Source organism: Rattus rattus, chromosome 5, assembly GCF_011064425.1.
Source record: "Rattus rattus isolate New Zealand chromosome 5, Rrattus_CSIRO_v1, whole genome shotgun sequence".
NCBI lineage: Eukaryota > Metazoa > Chordata > Mammalia > Rodentia > Muridae > Rattus > Rattus rattus.
In genome coordinates, this window is record NC_046158.1 from 99,649,597 (window position 1) to 99,674,221 (window position 24,625).

A 24,625-nucleotide genomic window follows, 5' to 3' on the forward strand; every position below is an offset into this window, starting at 1 on the left:
CTCTTGTATGGTTCAATTCATAGCACCCACATGGCAGGTTCCAGGGGGATCTGGACTCCGAAGGCACTGATTGATACATGCAGGAAAAACATGAGGTCAACTCTGCTTAAACCAGCTGTACCCACCTAATGATAGGGAAACCTGGACACGTCTAAAGATAAACCAGAAATCCCATCTATTAATCCATTTTTACCCTACCCAGGCATGGTGCCCAATTGGGGACTAAGTTGAATGAGCCCTTATTAGTTAGTGCATGTATGTACAAGCCCACTATATTTGTACACCTGTAAGCTCAGCTTCTGGGAGATCCACACCTCCCTCATACACAGCTGGGATTCATTACCCCCAATCTAATTACAGTAAGGCTCAGGTCTATTACAGTAATTTTAAAGGTACAGGGATCTGTGAGTAGTGACCACAGGAGAGTGCCTTTCTTTAAAACATTGCTGGTGATCAAATCCAGAACTTCATGTATTGTAGGCAAGTGCTCTACCACTGAGCTACAGTTCCAACCCTATATATTAGTTTTTGGAAGTAATTTTAGAGGCATCTTGAAATTTTCTCAGCTTTCTCTCTCCCCTCTTTTATTCTTTTATTTGTTTACCACATGTTTTTAGTGATTCACTCTGTGTGTGTGTGTGTGTGTGTGTGTGTGTGTGTGTGTGTGTGTGTGTGTGTGTGTGATGGCCAGGGGCCAGAGGCTTTCTCCCTGAGATACCCTGTAATATTTCATCTTTTATAGTTGCATATTATTTTATTAGATACTTTTTAAAGATTTTTTTTAAAGATGTATTTGTTAGTGTATACTGTAGCTGTCATCAAACACACCAGAAGTGGGCATCAGATCCCATTACAGATGGTTGTGAGCCACCATGTGGTTCTTAGGATTTGATTGAACGCAGGACCTCTGGGAAGAGCAATCAGTGCTCTTAACCACTGAGCTATCTCTCCAGCCCCTTTTTCTTGTTTTAATTACGAAGTTTTTAGGTTTATTACTGTCTTAGTCAGGGTTCTCTAGAGTCACAGAACTTATGGGTAGTCTCTATATAGTAATAAGAGAATTGGTTGATGACCTATGGTCTGTAGTCCAACTCCCCAACAATGATCATCAGCAGCTGTGAATGGAAGTTCAAGGATCTAGCAGTGGCTCAGTCCCACAAGGCAGGCAGGCAAAAAAGAGATACTCTTCCTTCTTCCAATGTCCTTATGTAAGACTCCAGCAGAAGGCATGTCCCAGATTAAAGATGTGTACCTCCACGCCTGGGTCTGGGACTTGCTTTGTCCCAGGTGACCTTGAACTCAGATCTCTTTGCTTTAAGCTCCCGGGATTCATAGCCACTTTGCCTCAAGGTCTCCATACCAAGATCCAGGTCAGAAACTTGTATCTCCCAGCCTCAAGATCAGGATCAAAAGTGAGCCTTCCAATTCTGGACTATATCTGGATTATAGTTCACTCCAGATACAGTCAGGTTGACAACCAGGAATGGCCCCTACAGTTACTTTGTGTGTTGAATGTTTTGTCTGTGTGCCACAGGCATGCTTGGTGCCTGAGAAGATCAGGAGAGGGTTTGGGTCCCCTGGGCTGGAGTTAGGGATGGTTGCGAGCCAGGCCTCCTGCGTGAGCACGTACTCTTGACCACGGAATGTTTCTCTTGCCTAGCTTTTTTGTTTTGTTTTATTTTTTCCTCGAGAAAGGGTCTCCCACAGCTGGGTGGAGGTGGAACAGGCCTTTAATCCCAGGTAGCACTCAGGGAAACAGAGGCAGGCAGGTCTCTGTGAGTTTGAGACCAGCCTGGTGTACAGAGTGAGTTCCAAGCCAGGCTTATTATACAGAGAAACCCTAACTCAGAAGGAAAAGGGGGTGGGGCCTACAATGGATCTCAGGGTGTTTGGGAACTCACTATGTCCCACATGCTCTGGTTTCTAACTAATGGAAATCCTCCTGTTTGATCTCTCCATCACTGAGTTATAAGTGTGAGCCAATGTGCATAGCATTGTTTGTTTGAGATAAGGTGTCTGTATGACCTTGGCTGTCTATAACTCCCTGTGTAGACCAGACTGGCCTGGAAGACCAGAGACCTGCCTGCCTCTGCCTTCCGAGTGCTGGCTTCGATTAAAGGCGTACATGCACCGCCACTGCCTGGCATCTGGCATTATTCTAATACACACACACACACACACACACACACACACACACACACTTTGTTTAATGACTCTCACCTCATTGGGTCAAGCTTTTTAGTTTAGGTTATTTTGAGACATTAAAATCAGTGCTGCTCAAGAGACAGATCAGTGATTAAGTAAATAAGTAATTAAGCACTTGACACTCCTACAGAATACTCAGGTTCGATTCTCTGCAGTTACACTGGGGGAACTACTAGGCTAACTACTGCCTGTAATTCCAGTTCTAGGAGATCTAATACCCTCTTCTGACCTCTGTGGGCACTGTATGTATGTAGTTCACATACATATCACACCACCCACACATGCACGCACACATGCACACGCACACACACATGCACACACCCCAATGCAGCTTTGTATATTTATATATAAAATGTGTGGTTATACCTGTAGTACACATTTTTAGATGTCCATGCCTTTAAATGACTAAATGAGGACTGGAGAGATGGCTAAGGAGTCCAGAGCACACATTGTTCCTCTCAGGTGTCCTGGACTTGTTCCCAGTGCCCACAGCAGTGACTCCCTAGCACCTGTAGCTCCACTTCCAGATGACTGGATGCCTTGGCCCTCTTGGGCACCAGCAGGCACGCGCACGGTACGCATCACCTTCCACAGGCAGCACGGTACGCATCACCTTCCATAGGCACACACAATATAGACATAAAAATACATTTGAAAGAAATTTTAAAAGTTACTAAGTGCATTTTACTCTTCAGTGAGACAGTCATGACTGTTTCCTCCACTTCTTTAGAAAGAGGCCTAAGAAGAAAGAAAATGAAGTCGGATGTCGAAGGTCCATGCGGTTGTTGAAAGTAGACCCTTTGGGAGTTTCATTGCCAGCATCTCTAACACAGCCAACGCTTGTAGAAGAAGAGACTGTAAGAAGAAATAAAACAAAGTGCACTTAGCTTAATCACATTCTGAAGAGTGATGTGAAGCGTTTGAAATTACACTAGTGGATGTTTGTTTTGTTTCAATTTTATTGACTTAATACTTGGATATTGTATGGCCTAATAAGGCTTTAGAGTTGTTAATTCTGGGTAATAGTCTGGTTTTTCTGCAGGAATTACAGAGTTTGGGGCAAATCACTCACTCTTCAGTTTTCACACTTAAAAAAAATGGTACAGGGGTTGGGGATTTAGCTCAGTGGTAGAGCGCTTTGCCTAGGAAGCGCAAGGCCCTGGTTGGTCCCCAGCTCCAAAAAAAAACCAAAAAAAAAAAAAAAAAGGTTGGGTCACATGTGTAATCCTAGCGTTTGGGAGGCTAATGGAGGAAGATTGTCACAAGTTAGAGGAGGGCTGAGTTTCATAGTTCTAGGCTATCCTGAGTAGACAGTAAGAACCTTCCTAGAATAAAAAGAAAAGGAGGTATCAAAATGTTATAAAAGAGGAAATTGACCCATAAAGTTCTTCATATGAAGGGTTTAGTGAGAAATTAATAAGTTGTAGCATTAATACTGAGTAATATATGATCAAACTGGTAAGGATTGGGCTGAGGAACTGGCTGGGTGGATAAAATGTGTAAATGTGAGTACTCAGAACCCACAGAAAGCTGGGTGTGGCACCGTGCATTTAATTCCATAGTGAGGTGGGCAGCAAACAATAGAGAGACTCTGTTTCAAACCAAGATAGACGGTGGGACCCACGACCCCAGAGGCTGTCTATTTCTACATGCGTGATGTTTCTGTGCATCCACATTCACATGAACACACACGCACATACATCACACATTCATAAAATGAAAGAAGAGGATCCCTTGACATAGATTTTCTTTAAAAACTGGAACCCTTGCTGTCCGAATACTTCAGGGTGATCTTGAGCTTCTGACCTCACTTCCACCTTCCCAGTGCTGGGATCGGAGGTGAAACCCACAGTAGCAGGTTTGTGTCAGGCCTGCTAGGCAGGCAAGGATTCTGCCACATGACATTCATCTCAGGCCTCCTTGGCATGAATTTCGAAAGATTTTTTTTCTAGGGTATCATTGTGTGCCTGAGACTGGCCTGAACAGGATCCCCACTTCAGCCTCCTGAGTGCTGGGATTACAGGCGAGTGCCACAATGCACTGTTTGGCGCTCAACCATTTTGAATGCCCATGGTGTGCCACAGTTGTTGGTGGTGAAAGGAAAGTAGTGAAAATGAGGACTGAATCCCTAGACCGTCTCAGTTTATGTTCTAGGACCAAAAACCTTTTGCCTTTTCTTTTTGATAGCCTATGATACCTCCTGGACCCTTAGAAATGATTCCTGAAAACCAAGATGACCGCAGCGAACTGTTCAAAGCCTCTCTGAAGACATGGGCAGAGATGAGTCAGGTATCACTTGGGATGGCTTACAACTTTAGAGTCATCTACTGAGGAAATTTCATGTGTGTATATTAACTTAGCCCTTGGCGCTCTTCTAATGTTGTAGACAAGTAATGAGAAGACCAAGAAGGGGCTATCTAGTATTAAAAGGTGTTAAAACACCTGGGCTTATTTTTTTTTTTTTTTTTTTTTTTCTTTTTTTCAGAGCTGGGGACCGAACCCAGGGCCTTGTGCTTGCTAGGCAAGTGCTCTACCACTGAGCTAAATCCCCAACCCCGAGCTTGTTACTTTTGACCTCTGTTTTATACTTTCTGAGATGCTTGCAGTATAAAAACTATAATGAATACTACTGTAGGGTACTATTATAGGAAACCTTGAAAGAAGTGAAAAAAAAAACTCCTGCTGTTTCTATGCTAACAGTGGTTTGCTTGCTTTCTCTGTAGTGTGAGGGATTGAGCTAAAGCCTTGAGTGCACTAGGCAAGCGTTCTACCACTGAATGTCTGCAGCCCTATTTTATATATATTTTATTTATTTACTTTTTTTTTTTTTTTTTTGAGACAGTCTCATTGTGTATTCTGACTGGCCTTGAACTCACAGAGCTCTATCTGCTGGGATTAAATGTATTTGTCACTACACCTGGCTGTGTATATTTAAAATAACCGTGTGTATGAATGTTTTGCCCACATTTACCTGAGGAGACATTGTATGTGCTTGGTGCTTGCAGAGGCCGGAAGAAGACATTGAGTCCCTTAAAACTGACTGTAACCTGCCTTGTGGGTGCTACTAAGTGAACCTGGGTTCTCTGGAGAGTAGCAACTGCCCTTCACCTCTAAGCCATCTCTCCCCACACTGCACCGTATTTTATATGTTTGAGGTGAAGTACCATGAAGTTGTCCAGGCCAGATTGAACTGTCCATCATACCCCACCTTTTCTCTCCTCTTACCCAGTTCAGGATTTCTTGCTTAGGGAGTAGTTCAAACCACAGTGGGTGGATCTTCCCTCCTCAGTCAAGATAATTCTCCACAGACATGTCCTAGGCCAGGTGGATCTTAGATGGCCTTCTTCCCAAGTGATTCTAAACTGTCAGTTCAAAATCAATATTAAAACATGCACGCGGTCAGGCCTTGGCCTTGCAACCCTCACTTCTGAAGTTGCTGAGGTTATAGCTCTCAGTGATAGGCCTGGCCTGACACTGTGTGGACACTTTAGGAAGGCAGCGCTTATCTCAGCCCTAACGTTGAGATATCTAATGTTTTGCATACGGTATATACTCAGTGCTGAACAAATGAATTCACAGTTTATTAAGTACATTCTATATGTTCTGTGTAGGTTCTAATGTATATAGTTTCACACTGTGCCTTTTCTCATGGGTGTTTGTACATTTACTAGAGCACACTTTCTTCCACCCATTTGGTGTTTGGAGTTAGTTTCTGCTTGCTTTGTGTGTGCATGTGTAAGTGCATGTATAATAATAGATTACTTGTGGGGTTGGGGATTTAGCTCAGCAGTAGAGCGCTTGCCTAGCGAGCGCAAGGCCCTGGGTTCGGTCCCCAGCTCCGGAAAAAAAAGAAAAAGAAAAAAAAAAATAATAGACTACTTGTTGGATTTCCAGGCGTGGGACTAATGAGCCCAACACTGGGGCCATCCTTATGGCTTTTATTAAACACTATCGAATCATTTCCCTGAAATCCTCTGAAGCTCTTCCATGGACTCGTAGTCCACGATGCTAGCAGTACAAGTGTAGAGAGTGCGTGCGCTCTGTGGCTGCCTCTGCCGAGCTGTGTCTCCAGGCCAAGCACGTTGGATTTAACCGCAGCCTCCTACGGTTTGATGTCCTCATTAAAATTATCAAAGTTAATTTTATAATTGGAAAATAATCCAATTGATTAATTTGCTTTCTTTTGTCATCTGGGAGTTTGATATTTGCCAGTATTTACTGATTGTATATTTTCTTTTTTTTGAGTTATTTTTTGGAGGTTGTTTTTATTTTAACTTACCGGTTTTCGTAGCTACAAAGCCAGTTTAAGTGGTATGGTCGTCAGCGAAGCCACTGTTCGTAAGGTGACCAAAGGAGCGATCTCCTCTGTGGCTATCCATCCATCGGGAGTGAGGACCTTGGTAGCAGCTGGGTCCAAGTCTGGACAAGTTGGACTCTGGGATTTGGTAAGTTGGGGAACTACCTTTTGGACGTTATCTAAAGTCTGCCTGACGGAAATGTGTGAAAGACGTAGCCTAGAACATTTATTTATAGATGTTACTTGAGATTTGTAGTTTTGTGCTTTATGATTTTAGATTTTAGAAATCTGGTAGAATTTAAAATTGTTTTATATAACTTTAGCTCTTTTAGCTTGAATATCTTTAGCCATCTGGACATAAATTATCTGGCAGGAGACATTAAGTGTCTATGTGAAAACCACATGAAAAGTGAGTTTTTAAGTTATGTTCAAAATAGGGTCCGATGGGATCTGAATGTTCAGTCGTCCTTCATATTCATGGTGAGGTTTTCAAAGTTTTTTAAAGTTTATTTATTTATTTATTTATTTTTTTGAGACACTTTTATAGACCAGGCAGGCTTTGAAATCACAGAGCTCTGCCTGCCTCTGCTTCCCGAGTGTTGGGATTAAAGGTGTGAGCCATGCCCAGCTAAAAGATTTTTTAACATATATTTTGCTTTTTAATAAAAGAAATATATATATATATATATATATTTTTTTTTTCCTTGCATGTATGTCTGTGTACTGTATCCTATACCTAGTGCCCACAGAGGCCAGAAGAGGGTGTTGGATCTCCTGGAACAAGTGTCAGACAGTTGTGAAATAACATGTGGGTGCTGGGAATTGACCTGAACGCCCTGGAAGAGCTCTTGTTCCTGAGTCCTCTCTCTAGCCTGTCTTATGTGCATGCGTGCAGTGTGTGTATGTATGAACGGGCTGGATAGTGCCTCAGCCGTTAAGAGCTCTTTCTTACTGCTCTTCCAGAGGACTCCGGCTCTATTCCCAGCATCCACATGGCAGCTCACAACATCTGTAACTCCAGTTCCGGGGATCCAGTACCTTCAGACTTTCCCTTGTACCAGATACATCAACACGCACACAGGCTCTCAGGAGTCTTTTTCATCCCAGAGCTCCCAGCATGCTAGGCAAATACTCGACCAACTGAACAGCACTTATTTTGCTTATGCCAAGTAACTTTTAAAGTTCAAACTCATGAGTCTAGAATTGCTTTTGATATTACATATATAAGAGAATATACCCATTTTTATTGATTTGCTTCCCAAATTACTAAAATGATTTTCTGACTTCATTAAATTGGAGGGGTTGGGGATGAAGCTCAGTTAGTAGGATGCTTGCCTAACTAACATGTAGTTCTTGGATGTCCTGGGACTTGCTGTGTTGACCAGGCCAGTCTGGCCTTGAGGTGGTGTGTCGCCATATTGCTAGGACTAGCTTTAACAGTCCCCCTTCCCACCAGTCAGCTCAAGTGATCCTCTTCTCTCAGCCATCTGCTGTCAGAAGCAGTGTATTTATTTATTGATCGACTGATTGATTGATTGGCTGTTATGAGGAAACTAGCTGAACATGTGGACTTAATATGACCCAGCATTTTTAAACTGATTATTTGGAAGCAAAGAATTTCAGTACAAAGTTGTTGGTTCTAGTCCTGTAAGATGCTCAGAGGTTAAAGATGCTTGCCTAGTGAACTCACATGCTTGCCTAGTGAACTCACATGCTTGCCTAGTGAACTCACATGCTTGCCTAGTGAACTCACATGCTTGCCTAGTGAACTCACATGCTTGACTCCAGAACTCAACATGGTGGAAGGAGAGAACCAACTCCTCAAGGTGTCCTCCGACCTACATGTGTGCATCATGGCATCTATGTGGGCATGTTGTACACACACACACACACACACACACACACACACACACACACACGTTTTCCAAAGGTTACTGGTGCTGCTCGTCTGTGAACGTAATGAGAGTAAGTCCCGACTGTCATTCCGACGTAAATCCTTTAATGACAGCAAGACAGCAACCATAACTACCTTTCCTAGTTGTGTCTTTCCCTCACCCCAAACTCTCTTCCAGACCCAGCAGAGTGAAGATGGGGCGTATGCCTTCTGTCCTCACAGCCAGCCTGTTAGCTGCCTTTCCTTCTCACCCACCAACCCAGCCCACCTACTGTCCCTGAGCTATGACGGCACCGTGCGCTGTGGCGATTTTTCCACGGCTGTGTTTGAAGAGGTGAGTGCTAATGGATTTGTGACCTGACATCAGATGACATTCTGGATTGTTGATACAGGCCACAGAGTGACTCCTGTGTCAGCCTTGTTGAGAGAAGTGTGTCACTTTAGATCAAGTCTCATACCGTCCGTTATCAGTTGTGTGACCTTCATAAGTTCCCTAACTTCTGTGCCTACTTTCCTCAGCTATGAAATGGAATAGTCATAGTATCTTCCTTATAGAGTTGTCATGAAAACTAAATTGGACTAGTAGGAATAGGTAAACTATTCTTTTTGTTTTTTTTTTTTTTTCTTGAAGTAGGGTCTGACTAAGAAGCCCAGGCTGGCCTTGAACTGATTGGCGATCCTCCAGTCCCTGTCCCACATGTCTGGGACTATAGTATGGGCTCATGCCACCATATTCTTGTTATATAATCATTTTATTTGTGAAAAAACTTTTGAGTAAGAGTGCTGCTCCATTTCTAGGCTTAAGCTTTGTGCATATTCATTTTGTGCTGGAGACTGCATCCAGCTAAGATACGCTAGACACAAGATCTACTGTTGAATATATGTGAGAAATCACATATATTCTCGCTGGCCTGGAATTCCTTACATGGTCGAGAATCATCTTGAACTTTTAATCCCATCGCCTCCATCTCCCAAGTTCTCTGACTATGTAGGTGTCCACCACGATGACTGGTTTACGCTGTCCATCCCGGTAAACACTGTCCCACCTGAGTGACGCTCCCACCTCGGCCCTCCCAGCACAGTTCTAACACACATGCTGAAGAGATACCAAAGGGGTTTGATTTTTTTGACCATCTCTTAAGGATAAGGCCTTTTCCTGGGCTGTTCAACCCATGCTAGGACGATGGAACATATGCTGTTTGAGAGTGTTTGGAGGTTTTAGCTCAGTGATCGAATGCTTGCCTAACATGCATGCGGCCCTGTGTTTGATTCCCAACATGGCAGAAAAGGAGAAAAAGAAGGAACAGTGGAGGAATCCAGGCGCTTAGACTTCTTTTTGAGACAGGTTCTTTTTTTGTAGTCCTGACTGCCCTGGAATTTTACTGTGTGGACTATACGGGTCTTGAACTCACAGAGATTCACCTGCCTGCCTCCCTGAGTGCTGGGATTCAAACCTCGCAGTAAATATTTTTAAAAGACAGTTCAGTGAACTGAGAGAGATAGCTCAGTGGTTAAGAGCACTGATTGCTCTTCCTGAGTTCAAATTTCAGCAACCACATGGTGCCTCACAACCATCTGTAATGAGATCTGATGCCCTCTTCTGGTGTGTCTGAAGTCAGCTACAGTGTACAATTATATAGCTATTAAATAAATAAATCTTAAAAAGAAGAAAAGAAAAAGACAGTACACTTATAAAAGTGCTTGTTGTATGACCATGAAGACCTGAGTTCAGTCCCCGGGACCCACATAAAAAGTTGGTATGCAGGGGAGAGATGGCTCAGTGGTCGCTGGCTGCTGTTCAGAGGACCCAGTACCTACATAGTGGCTCTTAAACATCTTACCTCGGGGTTGGGGATTTAGCTCAGCGGTAGAGCGCTTGCTAGCGCAAGGCCCTGGGTTTGGTCCCCAGCTCTGGAAAAAAAAAAACAAAAAAACAAAAAAAACAAAAAAAAATCTTACCTCTACTTCCTGGAGATTGGGTGCCATCTTCTGCATGCATGCATTGGGCACCAGGCATACATGTGGCGTTCATAAGTCCATCCAAGCAAAATACTCATAGACAGAAAACTAATAAATCTTTTTTTAATGAAAGAATAACGCTCTTTAAGTTTGCTTTTTTTGAGACAGAGCCTTGCCGTGTTGTGTAGGTTGACTTGGCCGTGTGACTTTTCTTTGAAGTAGCAGGCTGACAGGCTTAGGCTTCTAGACCTGTTTGCCATCACAAACACTAGCAAACAACTGCTTCTCTGAGTGAGATCGGAATTGAGTAAAACAAAAATTAACTGAAAAAAAAATTTTGGTGCTTTTGAGACAGTCTCACTGTGTAGTTCCGGTTGTCCTGGAACTCACTATGTAGCACCATATTGTCCTCAAACTCAGAGATCCATCTGCTTCTGTCTCCCAAGTGAGCCACCGTGCCCAGCTCTGAAAGTGAAACGTTTTGATGCAGCTTTATTAACTGAGGATTTTAATCTGCGCCAGCGTTGGAGCTCAGTTGGTAGATCAGGCACAAGGCCTCGGTTCCATCGTCAGTGCCACATCTATTGGTACAGTGGCATATGCTTGTGTCCTAGCAGCTCAAGGACCTCAGTTGTCTGTCTTGAGTTTGAGGCCAGCCTAGGCTATGAGGGACCATCTTTCAAAAACAACAACAAAAGAATTTTAATGTTTGTTCTTCTGTCAACAACAGTTACAATTGAACATCTAGTCATATATCTTCGCCTTCCCTTGGATGCAAAACTACTTCTCAAATGTAATTTAGTTCTATCGAATTCACAGTCAGTTCTTTTTCTGCTAAGTTTCATGGAGTAGATTTGGGACTGAGGGTGTGGCCCTGGCGTGGGTTGCCATTTGATACAGGCAAGCCTCAGTTTTCTTTTTCTTTTCTTTTTTTTTTTTCTTTTTTTTTTTTTTTTTTTTTCTGGAGCTGGGGACCCGAACCCAGGGCCTTATGCCTTCCTAGGCAAATGCTCTACCACTGAGCTAAATCCCCAACCCCAAGCCTCAGTTTTCATTTTGCTTTGTATTCCCTGTGTAGATGATAGATGGTAAATGACATCATTTGGTAAAGTGTTCCATAACTCCCTTACTAGGGATGTGAACATTGGTTTTCTCTAAAAGAATGTTTTCTGTAATCCCAGCACTTGGGAAGAGAATGTAGGAGGATCAGGAGTTCAAGGCCAGCTTAGGCTACTTGTAGAGGTGTGAGGACAACTTTGGGGAGTCTGTCGTCCTGTCCCGGTTTCCAGGTAGAGTCTTTCTGCCTGTGTTATTGTGCTGGCACACCAGGCTGCCTGCCTGGCCTCCTCTCCACCCACTGCCATAGTAGGGGTGCCATGTTGGGGGTACAGATGTGTGCCCTCGTCGTCTTTTTCTGTGGGTTCCAGGGATTGGATTCAGATCGTCAGTTTGTGTGGTGATCCACCTCCCTAGGCCCAGTGTTTTAAGGACCACTGCCTCTCCCATAGGTGTACAGGAACGAGAGAAATAGCCTGTCCTCCTTTGACTTCTTGGACGATGCCTCCACTCTGCTAGTGGGACACTGGAGTGGACATTTGTCACTGGTGGATAGAAGGACACCTGGGACTTCTTACGAGAAGTTTATAAATTCGTCTTTGGAAAAAATCAGAACTGTTCATGTCCACCCGTTATCCAGACAGTATTTTATCACGGCAGGATTGAGGTATGCTTGTTTTCTTCCAGGTTTGTCCCTTTGTGTGTTTTGAGATAAGGTCCCACTTTTTGTCCCAGTCTGCTTTGAAATCTACTAATCTCCTACCTCACCTTCTCAAGGATTATGGGTTTGTGACCAGGCAAGGCTTGAGATGTGCTCTGCAGGCAATCTTAGGATTTAATCCTTTTCATGTCACAAGTACATGGCTTAGTTTCATAGACCTTGGCCAGCTTTTTCTGTCTCTGTGTCTGTCTCTCTGTCTCTCTTTTTTCTTGAGACTGGCCTGGAAATCAGAGATCCATGTGCCTCTGCCTTCTGAGTGTTGGGATTATGAGCACACCTCTTGACCCCCATCTGACTTTTGTGCCATACAGTAGCAAATAAATTTCTTATTCACATTGATAGAAATGTTTTGAGTGTAATTGCTTTTTAAAGGAATTCTTTTGGTTTAATAAACAGAAACTGTTGGAGAAGCATACATCTGTCCCTTCACACCTGTCCCTTCACACCTGTCCCTACACACCTGTCCCTACACACCTGTCCCTACACACATATCTCTTCACATCTGTCCTTTCACATCTGTCCCTCCACACATATCTCTTCACACCTGTCCCTTCACACCTGTCCCTTCACACCTGTCCCTACACACCTGTCCCTTCACGTCTGTCCCTACACACCTGTCCCTACACACCTGTCCCTACACACCTGTCCCTACACACATATCTCTACACACCTGTCCCTCCACACATATCTCTTCACACCTGTCCCTTCACATCTGTTCCTTCATGTCTGTCCCTTTAGCACTGCATGTGTTTACTTCTACTTTTATGAGAAGAAAACTTATAATAAACAGAAAAATTGTGTGTGACCTATAACTTGGCTCGTGTTACTTTGTTTCTTGGAGATACTGAAAAACCAATAGAAACTAATCTCTGTGCCTGGCAGGAACATGGACTTCTTTCTGTATCTTGGAATTTTTCCTTTTATTCATTTTTCTATACCATTCACTGTCTGTAAAGTTATAGATTAGAGGGTTTTGTCTTAAATGTTCTTTTTTTTTTTTTTTTTAAGATTTATTTATTAAACATAAGTACACTGTAGCTGCCTTCAGACACACAGGAAGAGGGCACCAGATCTCATTGTAGTGGCTGTGAGCCACCATGTGGTTGCTGGGATTTGAACTCAGGATCGCAGGAAGAACAGTCAGTGCTCTTAACCACTGAGCCATCTCTCCAGCCGTCTTAAATGTTCTTAGTGTAGCAGGCTTCTGCATGTCTAACTTGGGCTTAGCTCCACTTTATGGGCTCGCTACATGGGCTGTGCTGATAAATTCTCTCCCTGTCCCAGGGACGTTCATGTTTATGATGTCAGGTGCCTGAAGTCCGGGAAAAGCCAGCCTTTGATCTCCCTGACTGAGCACTCTAAGAGCATCGCCTCTGCGTACTTCTCCCCGGTTACTGGTAACCGAGTGGTGACCACATGTGCTGACTGTAAGCTCAGGTAAGCGAAGGAGACCAGAACCTGTGTCTAAGGAAATCTCAAGTTCAGTCTCAAGTTCAGAGACTGCAACTGTGGTGTGTGTAGAGTAGAGTAATGTTTACTGCGGTTGCTATGGAATCATCATTAGTGTTACATACAATTTCACAGTCTCTTTCTCCCTTGCGCTCCCCTGCCCTATCTCCCGATGTCTCACTGTATTCTAGGTTGGCCTTGAACTTGTGATCCTGCTGCTTTGGCCTCCTGAGTACTGGGATTACAGATGTGTTCTGGATCTACCTTAATAGTGTGTTAAATGGAAATGGGCAAGCCGTTCAGGCATGTGGAAAACAGTAAAAAATGATGCATCTGCCTAAGCTAATAATAGGTGTTGTTTTAGGTTTTTAGCTTTGGTACTTTTCTATAGCAACCTCCCCAAAACTGATTTAAATCAGTTGAACTTAGAAACAGAAAATAATGTCAAGTTAAAGAAACACGACGAGGCTTTCGTAGTCCCAGTTTCTTGACAGCCCAGAAAAAATATGTGAAGATACTTAATGCACCTATACGGGAAGACAATTCTGTTCTCTTCAAGATTACTTACTCTTGTTTGAAATTTGCAAGCTCTTTAAGAGTTGGAATTCTTCTCTTCATCAAGTATCTACTGAGTGTATCCCTGGGTCAGGCTCAAGAGTGGTGAACACATGGCCTTCGGGTGTACAGTTGGTGTCTAGCAAAGTGAGTGAGCGTTCCCAGGACATGGAGGCAGAGGTTATCATGAGGGCATAGCAGCCCACACCCCCTTCCACTCACACAGGCTTTACCCCTTTTTGTTCATTTATACTCCAGAGTTTATCTTCCTGTGTTATATTAACCTCCAGTAATTAAGCAATAATCAAACCAGGCAGCCTTCATGCCAGGAGATCAATTGTCAGCTGGGCGAGGAGGGGCATGAGATGCAGACAATGGCTTCTTTCTACCCTGACCTACCCAGCAGAGGATTCTGGGTCCCTCCACTTGCCTGCTGGCCGTCACTGTCAGACTCACAGAGTGAGAGAGTCAGAGGAAGACTGATCTTTGTACATACATGCACTCAGAGCGTTTGTGCTTTTCCTTCCACGGCCCTTATGTATGTTAGACCAGTTTGTCTTAGTCAGGGTTCCTAGTCCTGCACAAACATCATGACCAAGAAGCAAGTTGGGGAGGAAAGGGTTTACTCAGCTTACACTTCCACATTGCTGTTTATCACCAAAGGAAGTCAGGACTGGAACTCAAGCAGGTCAGGAAGCAGGAGCTGATGCAGAGACCATGGAGGGATGTTATTTACTGGCTTGCTTATTCGTGAATATGAATATGGTTTTATTGCAAGACTGTCCTCGTACATGCTAAGCTGGTGTGGCAGTACCTACTGTAATTACAGTTCTCAGGAGGCCATGGAGAAATCAACAGTTCTAGGCGTACACAGTGAGATACCTTTTTAGGGGGTCTCGGGGAGCAGAGTTTCTCTGTCTAGTCCTGGAACTTACTCTGTAGACCAGGCTGGCCTTGAACTCAGAGATCTGAGTGCCTCTGTCTCCCAAGTTCTGGGATTTTAAGTGATAGTGTTTAGATATTTCCACCCTAAGCTTATGATACAGCCTGAATTTTACAGCAGTCGTCTATGTACTTACTGTTAAAGATGGTATCTGAGGTTAGAGTCTGATCCCATATAAAGTAACAATTCTATTCCTTCTGTGAACCATAGGTATCTTAATTAAACACACTTACACTATTTCAGAAAAACTTGAGAATCTCAGTAACATGACTAATTGTCTTCAACGTTTATTTTGCAGGGTCTTCGACAGCAGCTCCTTATCTTCCCAGTTTCCTCTCGTCAGCACCATCAGGTAGGCCTCCATGCACAGAATTCCTAAGGCCCTGGATGGCTGTGAGTCGCAGCAGTGCATGGAAGGCACACGTTAGGCCTATGGCTGTCAATGGGAGGCTATAGTCCTGGTTTGTGCTGCGCCGTGAGCTGATTCCTGTCCTGTCAGGGGAGCTCTTCTGGTCACAGGGGCCCGACTCCTGGTCTCATGTGCTCTCGAGGGACTGACTGTTCAGTCAAAGCTCAGGACTTCATTGTACTTGAGTTATACTGCGTTCCTTATTCAGGAAGACTACGACTCCTTGATGTGCCTGTTTATTCTGGGCTTCTGTGGCCTCCTTACCTTTCGGCCTTGTGTTTCTGGTCGCCTTCTTGAACCCACTACTTTATGGGACTTCATTTCATACTCACGCGTCTCTCTAGCCGTTGTTTTACCATTTTTACAGTTGGGGTTGTACATGTAGTGGCTTTGTTAGCGTCAGTTTTCAGAGTTTTAAGCATATTTTTTCCTTTTTCATAACTTTTGCCCATTCTTTTTATTTTTCAAATGTTATGTTTTAGTTTATCAGTTTCTATTAAAAACGAGTTATTATTTCACACAAATAACTAGCTTTCCCTGACGTTATTTTAAATTAGCTGAAATTCCTGCATGACTTCTTTACACTGATTTCTGAGTGCAAATGTTCAAAATCAAGGCACAGTACCCCCTCCCCCTATCTTATTGTAAACAGACAAACTCATTTAAAATCTGAGGGTTTTTTTTTCTGTTCAGTTTTTTTGAATGCTGTGCGGTTTCTTGAGATTTTAAATTTTACACTTTATTTTATCATTTATTTATTTGGTTTTTCAAGACAGGGTTTCCCTGTGGATCCCTTGACTGTCTTGGAACTTACCCCGTAGACTAGGTTGGCCTTGAATTCAGAGATCAGCCTACCTCTGCCTCTTGAGTGCTTGGATTAGAGGCATGTACCACCACCAACTGGTTACATTTTAGTCTTTATTACTGTGCGTGTACAGGCGGGTTTGCGCATGTGATGGCACATGTGTAGGTTAGAATGGCTTTCAGGAGTGGGTTTTCCTTGCCATTGTGGGTCCTGGGGACTGAGGTCCGACTGTCAGGTTGAAGCATCTGGTGTCAGTGTCAGGTTCTCGTTATGTTTTTTTCGATATTATTTTTGTCTATTTAGGGTCTTTTAAGTTTTGGTATGAATCTTAAGATTTTTGTTTCTATTTCTGAAAAAAAAAAAAAAAGATGGCATTGTGATTGCATTGAATTCGTAGATTCCCTTGGGTAGTATGAATATTTTAACATTAAGTTTTAAGCCACAAACACAGGATGCCTTTGTTCAATGTAAGTGGTGAGAGGCCATCCTTACCTTATTCTGATCCCAGAGGGAAAGGTTTCAGTCTTCATCAATCTGATGCCTTGTGGGCTTCTCACGTGTAGTCTTCATTGTATTGGGCTTGTCTCTCTGTCCCAGTTTGTTGAGTGACTGCATCATGAAGGGATGTTAGATTTCGTCAGACTCCTCCCAGCATCTGCTGTGGTGTTCGGGCACATGGCATATTGCACTGGGGGTGTTGTGGGTCAGTCTTGTCTCCACTTGACCACAGTGTATAGTTCTTTAGTATGCTGTGAATTTGGTTTGCTAATATTTTTTGATGTTTTTTTTTCTATTGTTGTTGTTTTGTTTTTTTTTTTTTTGAAGAAGAAGAGTCTCTTTATTCTAGGTTGGCCTGGAACTTGCTTATTACCTGAGGAGGACCTTGAACTGAGAAGGTGGACGCAAGAAGATTGAGAGTTCAAGGTCCTCCTCAGGTAAAAAGTAAGTTCCTGGCTTTGATTGGCTTTGACTCCCAGGACTGCATAAACTGGTGAAGTGTGTAGTATATGCATGTAATCTCCTTACCTGGGAGTCGGAGGCAGGGGGATCAGAAGTTTACACAGTGAGTTCAGGGTCAGCTTGGGCTACGTAAGACCCTGGCTTCAAAAAGAAAATCTTTTGTTTATAAAACTCTTTTTAGACTTATTTACATGTATGAGTCTTTTGCCTATGAATGTGTACCATGAGTGTGACTGACGCCTGCTGAAGAGGGCCTCATGGAGCTGGAGTTATGTACGTCATCATACGGGTTCTGGGAACCAAACCAGTCAGTGTTCTTGACTACTGAGCCATCTCTCCAGGCCCAGAGAAAGGTACCATTGCCATAGGCTGAGAGTCACTGCCCTCTGAGCACACACGGAGGTTAGAAGATATAGCAGGCATCGGCAGTTGTTTCTGCACTGGCCTTTGCTTTTTAACCTTCTCACTATGCTATTTTGAATTATTTAACAGGTAAAAGTAAACACTATTTTGCTCTTGTTTTTCCCACTAGGCACAACACTATCACTGGGAGGTGGCTAACAAGGTTCCAAGCTGTGTGGGACCCTAAACAAGAAGATTGCTTCACAGTTGGGAGCATGGCCCACCCACGGCGGGTAGAAGTCTTCCACGAGACGGGGAAGAATGTGCATTCTTTTTGGGGAGAATGTCTTGTATCTGTGTGTTCCCTCAGTGTTATGCATCCTACACGATATATTCTGGCTGGAGGTAATTGCAGTGGGAGGTTACATGTTTTTATGCACCAAGAAACCTGAGTTATGGGGTAGGGTCAACAAACTGTTCCAATTGCTCTGTAGCTAAGGAACCTAGAGACTTGTTGGACTCAACTTCGTGCATCTGTCTGGTCATGTGGCATACTTAGTAAATAGAGCATTGCTTTCCCAGGGAGACCTCCATGCAGAATGTGCTAAGATCATGGCATGTTCCAGTGCACTTGTCCGCTTCCAGCACTTCTAATTAGGCTGTATTTTTCAAAATTCTAACATTCTAAAGTTTTCAGTGGTCATTATTAACCTTTTGTGGCATAATGAGACCATTTTGATGCAATAGTAATCTATAGATCTGTGATTTACTTAGTTTGGGGTAAATATTTATTTCTCAACACTGGACTAGGTCCTAGAAGGTCATCTAATTATGAAACATTATTGAACTGCAGAGACTGTCCCATGTTTGACAAGTATTCTGCTGACTCATACCCCACCTTTGAAACTTAAATGGTTGTTTTGCTTTGTTCTTGAGACTGGATCTTGCTATGTAGCCGAGGTTAGCTTTGAACTTAGTCCTTCTGCCTCACTTTTCCAAGTGCTAGGACTGTAGGTATGTACTGCATGCCCAGCCAGAACTTAGTTTCATAAGCTAAGAGCTGTTTTTGAGTCCTTGTATCTCAGTTCAGTGTTACTTGAAACCCCAGAATGGTCACTGGAGAACAGATGGCTTCTATGACTCGGGCCCACTTGGAGCTCTGTCCTCTGCCTCTGGGTGGCTCCTGAAATGGCCCAGGACAGCACTGTGTTTTAACTCACACCATTATCCTGTAATCTAGGGAATAACTGTACAGACTGCGCTCCAGACAAGGGGCTTGTAGCTTTTCACGTGAAATTAGTAACCCCAGTGTAGTGACAATTCCGGTGCTTTTGTTTTAATCCCACAGTACAGGGCTGCTTCAGATAGTTCACAGCAACTGACTATGATTTGCCTCGTGCTCTAACAGGGGCATCTTGTGCCAGCTGCAGACAGTTTCTGCAACTGTGTGAAGTATGGAACTCTGGGAACTTCTCAGAGGGTGTATAACTGCTAGGGCCCCGGTAGACAGGGTGGGGTGGTCGGTGGTCATTCAGGGGCATTGGTTGTGATTTATTAGCACTCATGCTCAAAGAAGCAAAAGGAAAGAAATTAAATTCAGGGACCCCCCCTCCCATTTCTTTCCTTCCCACCTCTAGCCTTTCTCTCTCACCTAGTGTTGGGAGGTCAAGGGCGGGGGGTGGATAAAGGGTGGCAAAGAGAACCCACGAGTAGTAAAGACCAGCTACCGTCCTAAGGTGGAATAAAGAAAAAAATTGAGCCCCCAGTGTTGGGCACCACTTCTATCCAGTCTAATTTTTTCCCTTTTGTTTCTTCTTTGATCACAACAAACAATAACCAACCAACCTTCCTGAACAGCCAATAACCACTAACCATCCCTCGTGGGGCCCTCACATTTATACACCCTCTGAAAAGTTCCCAGAGTTCCAAACTTCACACAATCGCAGAAAGCGTCTGCAGCCGGCAAAACCACGCCTCTGCTAGAGCAGGAGGCAAATCGTAGTCAGCTGCTGTGGGCGGTCTGAAGGAGCCCACATCCCACACCCAGGAGTGAAAGAACATTCTGTGAACACATATTTCTGTGTTGTCTTTAAAGAAACCAAAAACGCTAGAATTCTTATCTACTCTAGCACTTGAGAAGTAGAGGCAGGAGAATCAGGAGTTCAAGGCCAATGTGGCTCACCTTCCCTTTCCCCAAATTAATAAAGCACACAAAGTAAAATTACGATATTTTTATTTTTTAGAGGGCTTTAAAATAAAAGTGAGCTTCATATGCATATATGTATATATGATATATGTTTAAATATATTTTGCTGAATCAGTAGCTTGGTATCACAGTGTATTCAACATTTTCCCATTATTTGCCAAAGTTACTACTGAAGGACTTATAAATACCTCAAGCAGTATGTTTGGATTGTAAAAGGGACTACTCAATTGTACGTCAGAGAAATAAAGTGATACGAATTTTCATTGAATAATGTCTTTAAGAAATCTTTATGACCCAAATTGGCCCCCCAGCACCTACATGGTGGCTCACAACCATGTGTGACTCCAGTTCTCAGGGATGCAGTGCCACCTTCTGGCCTCTGCAGGTATTGCACTACACGTGGTATACAGGCATGCTTGGCACGGGTTCTACTCTTAACACAGAGGTCGAAATCTAAGAGTTTAGTGTGGTGGCACAGGACTTTAATCCTATCAGTTGGGCAGATCTCCGAGTTCAAGGGCAGTTTGGTCTACCTAGTGAATTCCAGGCCAGCCAGTGAGAGCTCATCGAAAAACAAAGTGTTTTTATTATGTGTTTCTGATGCATGTGTGTGTTGCCTAGGAAGTCGGAGAAGGTTGTCAGATGCCCTGGAACTCGGTTCTAGCCAGTTTCCAGCCACCATGTGGGTGCTGGGATCTGAACCTGGGTTCTCTCCAAGTACTGAGCCATCCTTCTGTTCATGTATTGGTAACTCAGTGAGACCAGTTACGATGTTTTTTGTTGTTTTGTTTGTTTTTTTAAAAAAGACCCATTCTTTTACGGTATTTAAATATTTATTGAATTTAAAAATAATCTTCATGGCACCAATGATTTATGCTAACTACACACTACATATGTAGAAAAAAGTACATTGCTTTGAAGGAAAAATGTAACTTAAGATTTGGCACACGAAAGGTTAACAGCCGTATACTTTTAAATGAAACTAAGAAATTCACATTTGTAGGTAGTTTATCCTCTACTGCTTAAAGGTGCAGTCTACTATTCTGTAGGTATTTCCTCTGATCAATGATGCTATGCACATCTGCTTTTCTACAGCGAGATCAACTAATTCTGAGAGGAAAGAAGAGACATAGAACACAGCAAAACCAGACTGAAAACTGAAACTTTTTTTATGATGGGAAAAATACTAAAAAACACTAGTCACCACTAAAGGGGGTTTGTTACTGAACTATTGAAAACCATTTGGAAACCAAATCGAAGGAAGCCTTTTCTGTCCTTATTTTCTGGGCTGAGCCTTGGGGGCCGGGACGACCTGAAGGTTCCGGGTCAGATGGTGGAAATCGCACGGATCGCAGCACTGTTAGGACTCTAGACACAAGAAACACACCAGGCAGTGGCAGGCTGCCTCTCTCTCGAGGCTGTGAAAGGTCAGAGGCAAGGCTACCACTCACTGCATAGATGCTGTGTTCTACAAACTGAGGTAGGAGCACCACACTAGAAGGCAATCCACTATGTTGCATAAGAATAGAATTCCCCGTTCACACCAGCCCTGTTTCCCAGTAGCCTTTGCCATCAGGCCTGTGCTAGGTAAACCTTTGCTATGCAGTTGACAAGTGGCAGTGGCTCATTGATTTAAGTGATCCCTGGTCTTTACTAGGATTCCCGTCAGTTTGTCTTGTTATGTGGTAAATGTTTTAGACCTCACACAAATTGTTGCTGGTACAGAAACGATCGGAAATGATCGATAGGCCTGGATCCATCCTTAGCAACACCGCTGTTCACAGTGGCAGTACTTGATCTTGGTATTGGATGACATCACTGCTGGCTGGCTGGCTGTTGGAGCACCCCGAAAAGCCCCCATTAGGAAACACTTCTGGGTATCTTACACAAAACAACGATCGAAGCTGGCCCTGTGTGGGCTACAGTTTGTGGACAGGTGGGGACCGGTCTCTCAGCATACTGCAGTTTTAGGTGTATTTTTGGAAGTGGGAGGCTGGTGGTCTGAGACAACCTCTCGTGTATCTCAGGGTGGCCTTAACTTATTATGTGACTGAGGATGACTTTGAACAACTAATCCTGCCTCTCTGCTGAATTCTGGGACCACGGGTCTACGCTACCACACCTGGCTTTGTGTATTGTTAGCAGTCGGATCCAGGGCCTTAGACATGCTAAAAGTACTTTCCCTCTGAGCTATCCTCAGCCTGAGGCTTTTCTCACATGTTCTTGGAACAAGCCGTGTTCTCGGAACGATGCATGCGTTTTCAGGGGCGAGCTAGGGTGGCGGGGCATGGTCCACAAAATCAAAATTTTATTAAAAGAAGTTTGTTGACCTCTGGTCTAGATAAGGATGTCATCCACCTTGAAATTATGTAAACGCCCTCCCAGCATCTTCAGAACCCCGTGGTTGGTGTTTTTGTGGTTGCTTTGTTGGGGTTTTTGGTTACTGTTGTTCTTAATGGCTGTCATATTAATAAAGTGGACATGGTTCTACCCCAGGCAACAAAATAAGAGGAGCTCAGATACTCTACGGCCCAGTCTGTCCTGCATCTGAGGCTGTTCTGCTCCACTGTTCTCTGGTCCCAGGAGATACCCCTTGACTGTCCTTTATATGAGTGAGTCCTTGGGCCTCAGATGATTAGCAGTCTCCCTGAGATGAAAACAAGCTCTGTGTGTTATCGGTGGTAAGAGGTGTAGAGGCCTGGGGACTGCTGCTCATCTTAGTGTATGTGTGTGCGAGCGTGTGTGTGTATGTGCATGTGTGTGTATGTGTGCATGTGCACATGTGCGTGTGTGTGCGTTCGTGTGTGTGCATGTGTACGTGTGTGTATGTGCGTGTGCATGTGTGTGCGTGTGCGTGCATACCTATGCTGCTGTGAGCATCGCTAAGTGCTCCTTGACCTTGTTTGCAGGAGCAGATGTTGACCACAGTAAGTGTTGGTCTCTGCCACGGTCAAATTCTGTGGCCTTTAGGCATTGATTAGAGATTCTGCTCAGTTTTCCTGGTCCCTTCCAATGCTGCTGCTCCTTCCCGATGCCTTCCTCAGATCTGTTTCTCTCTTGCATCTTTTAATTCATAAAGTAAAAACAAAATATGAATAGATAGGAAAATAACATTTTGCTGTTAAAATAGAGCTTGAAATATTTTTTTTGGGAGGGAGGGGCATCCCGCGGCTCCAAAGGCTCTTGGGTGCTCAGCACAGCCTGGTAACTACGCCGCTGGACGTTTCTGACAGCACATCCTGGCACCACTTTAACACCCAGAAGCACTAGAAGTCTTGAGCTTCTTCAGAAAAAAAAAACAAAACCCATTAAACCCATTAAATAAAACTCAAATGTCCACTAGGCTCTAGTCTAAGGGCACAGACTTACCCACCCCTGCTGCTGCTGTGGCGGAGGTCCCTTCAGACGCCCACTCTGCTCAGATTTGAAAAAACAAGAGGAGAAGAAAATCCGACTCAGACTATCGCAAGAAGCAACTTTCTATTTAATCATTCCACACAGTTTACTTTGTTAAGCCTTTCTGTCTGGCAAGGAAGCCAGTCCTGCCTGTCCTTAGCTCTGGCCTGCCCTGCTGGGTCTCCCGGAACCCACTGGCACCAGTGAGAAAACTGCAGGGTGCAGAGGACAACGGTCCGAGTCTTCAGCTAGTGTCCCATCTACTGGGTGACACTACTGCAAAATCAGTGTAGTAAAATAAATGACTTTTATTTGGATACTTTCAAAATAATACACATCTATGAAAAATTAACGTTCAAACCCCAAAATTATCCTGCATATTGAAGGATGAGAAACATTTGCGTTGCTGAGCCATTTTTTGGAAGAGCCTCTGAAGAAATTGAATGTTCCCAGTTTACAGAGCATTAGCCTATATCCCTTTCCTCTTCTGGGAAACAACCCTCCTAGGCTGCAGTGGACTTTGAGTCATGAGAGGACTTGGTGTGGGTGCCGATGGTTCCGCGATGGGTCCCATTGCTGGGAATGGGGGCCGGGTTCCTTGGTCCACCTGGCTAGTTTTTGGGAGGAGTCATGCCTTCTCAGGTGTCAATGAGCAGGCTCACCACTGAGCGGATTTTGCAGGCAAACCATCGCCTGAGGGGACAAAAGTATTGATAGTGGAATTGTTCAAACTCAGGGGTCTGGCGGATATCTCGGAAAAAAGCAACGTCAAGGTCAGACTCAGTAAGGATGATCAGGAGGAGGAGCAAAACAAAGAGGAGTCCCACGGTCACAAGGAGCAAACGGAGGACACTTAAAACAAACTTATTCACCTGTTCTTGCTCTGACCCGCTGTGCCCCTGACACAGGGCCCTCAGCTCTCCTCCCAGGGCCTCCGCCTCTGTGGAAGTAGGGGTGCTGGCCTCTGACTCCTTCTCCTCCTCAATGCTACACGTGGCTCCATTGATCTGCCGGGAGAGCAGCATCAGCTCCAGGCTGTGCTCGGCTACAGGGGTGGGCAGCACACTGTCTGCAGGGCTGTAGGCCTCATCTGCTATCACAGCTACACGTTCATTGCTGTCTGCCCGGCTGCTTCTCACGTGAGGCAAGAAGGTGTCCCCATGGGAAGAGGACCGCACTGGTGTGGAATGGGCGCTGTCTCGTAGGGACTCCAGGCCTGGAAAGGTAAAAGGCACAGGAATTAGCTTTCAAGGTCACAAGATACTTCCTATGCAATGGCGTCCGTTCTGTTCCTTGGGTGCCTCTGTATCCTTTGCCTCACAGCAGCAGCAGCTGTAGACGCCATATTTAGACATCAAGAACAGGACAAAAGAAGGACCCCGCAGACATTTTAAAATATTTAAAGTTTTCACTTGTGTCTTTCAACAG

At 44.0% G+C, this 24,625-nt stretch overlaps 2 protein-coding genes across 10 annotated transcripts in view; one reads left to right on the forward strand and one right to left on the reverse strand.

Annotated features, from left to right (window-relative positions):
- The window catches only part of Wdr76 (WD repeat domain 76), a 33,415-nt gene extending 14,597 nt beyond the window's left edge, over window positions 1-18,818 (forward strand). For all 7 annotated transcript variants that reach the window (XM_032904071.1, XM_032904072.1, XM_032904069.1 and 4 more), the window contains 9 exons: window positions 2,936-3,062; window positions 4,393-4,494; window positions 4,592-4,635; window positions 6,497-6,650; window positions 8,575-8,730; window positions 11,864-12,078; window positions 13,417-13,569; window positions 15,378-15,431; window positions 17,786-18,818. In XM_032904071.1, the coding sequence (XP_032759962.1) occupies window positions 2,936-3,062; window positions 4,393-4,494; window positions 4,592-4,635; window positions 6,497-6,650; window positions 8,575-8,730; window positions 11,864-12,078; window positions 13,417-13,569; window positions 15,378-15,431; window positions 17,786-18,047 (1,267 nt within the window). In that variant the 3' untranslated portion in view covers window positions 18,048-18,818. The remainder of the gene's footprint in view (window positions 1-2,935; window positions 3,063-4,392; window positions 4,495-4,591; window positions 4,636-6,496; window positions 6,651-8,574; window positions 8,731-11,863; window positions 12,079-13,416; window positions 13,570-15,377; window positions 15,432-17,785) is intronic.
- A 4,278-nt stretch (window positions 18,819-23,096) lies between these two features.
- Window positions 23,097-24,625, reverse strand: part of Frmd5 (FERM domain containing 5) — a 260,405-nt gene continuing 258,876 nt past the window's right edge. Inside the window, exons 14-15 of one of the 3 annotated variants that reach the window (XM_032904080.1) lie at window positions 24,070-24,413; window positions 23,097-23,215 (exon numbers count right to left, since the gene is read on the reverse strand). In XM_032904080.1, coding sequence (XP_032759971.1) covers window positions 23,153-23,215; window positions 24,070-24,413 — 407 coding nt within the window. In that variant the 3' untranslated portion in view covers window positions 23,097-23,152. Of the gene's footprint in view, window positions 23,216-23,487; window positions 24,414-24,625 lie in introns of those variants that run through there. The other 2 variants (XM_032904079.1, XM_032904078.1) reach the window with 2 other exon arrangements.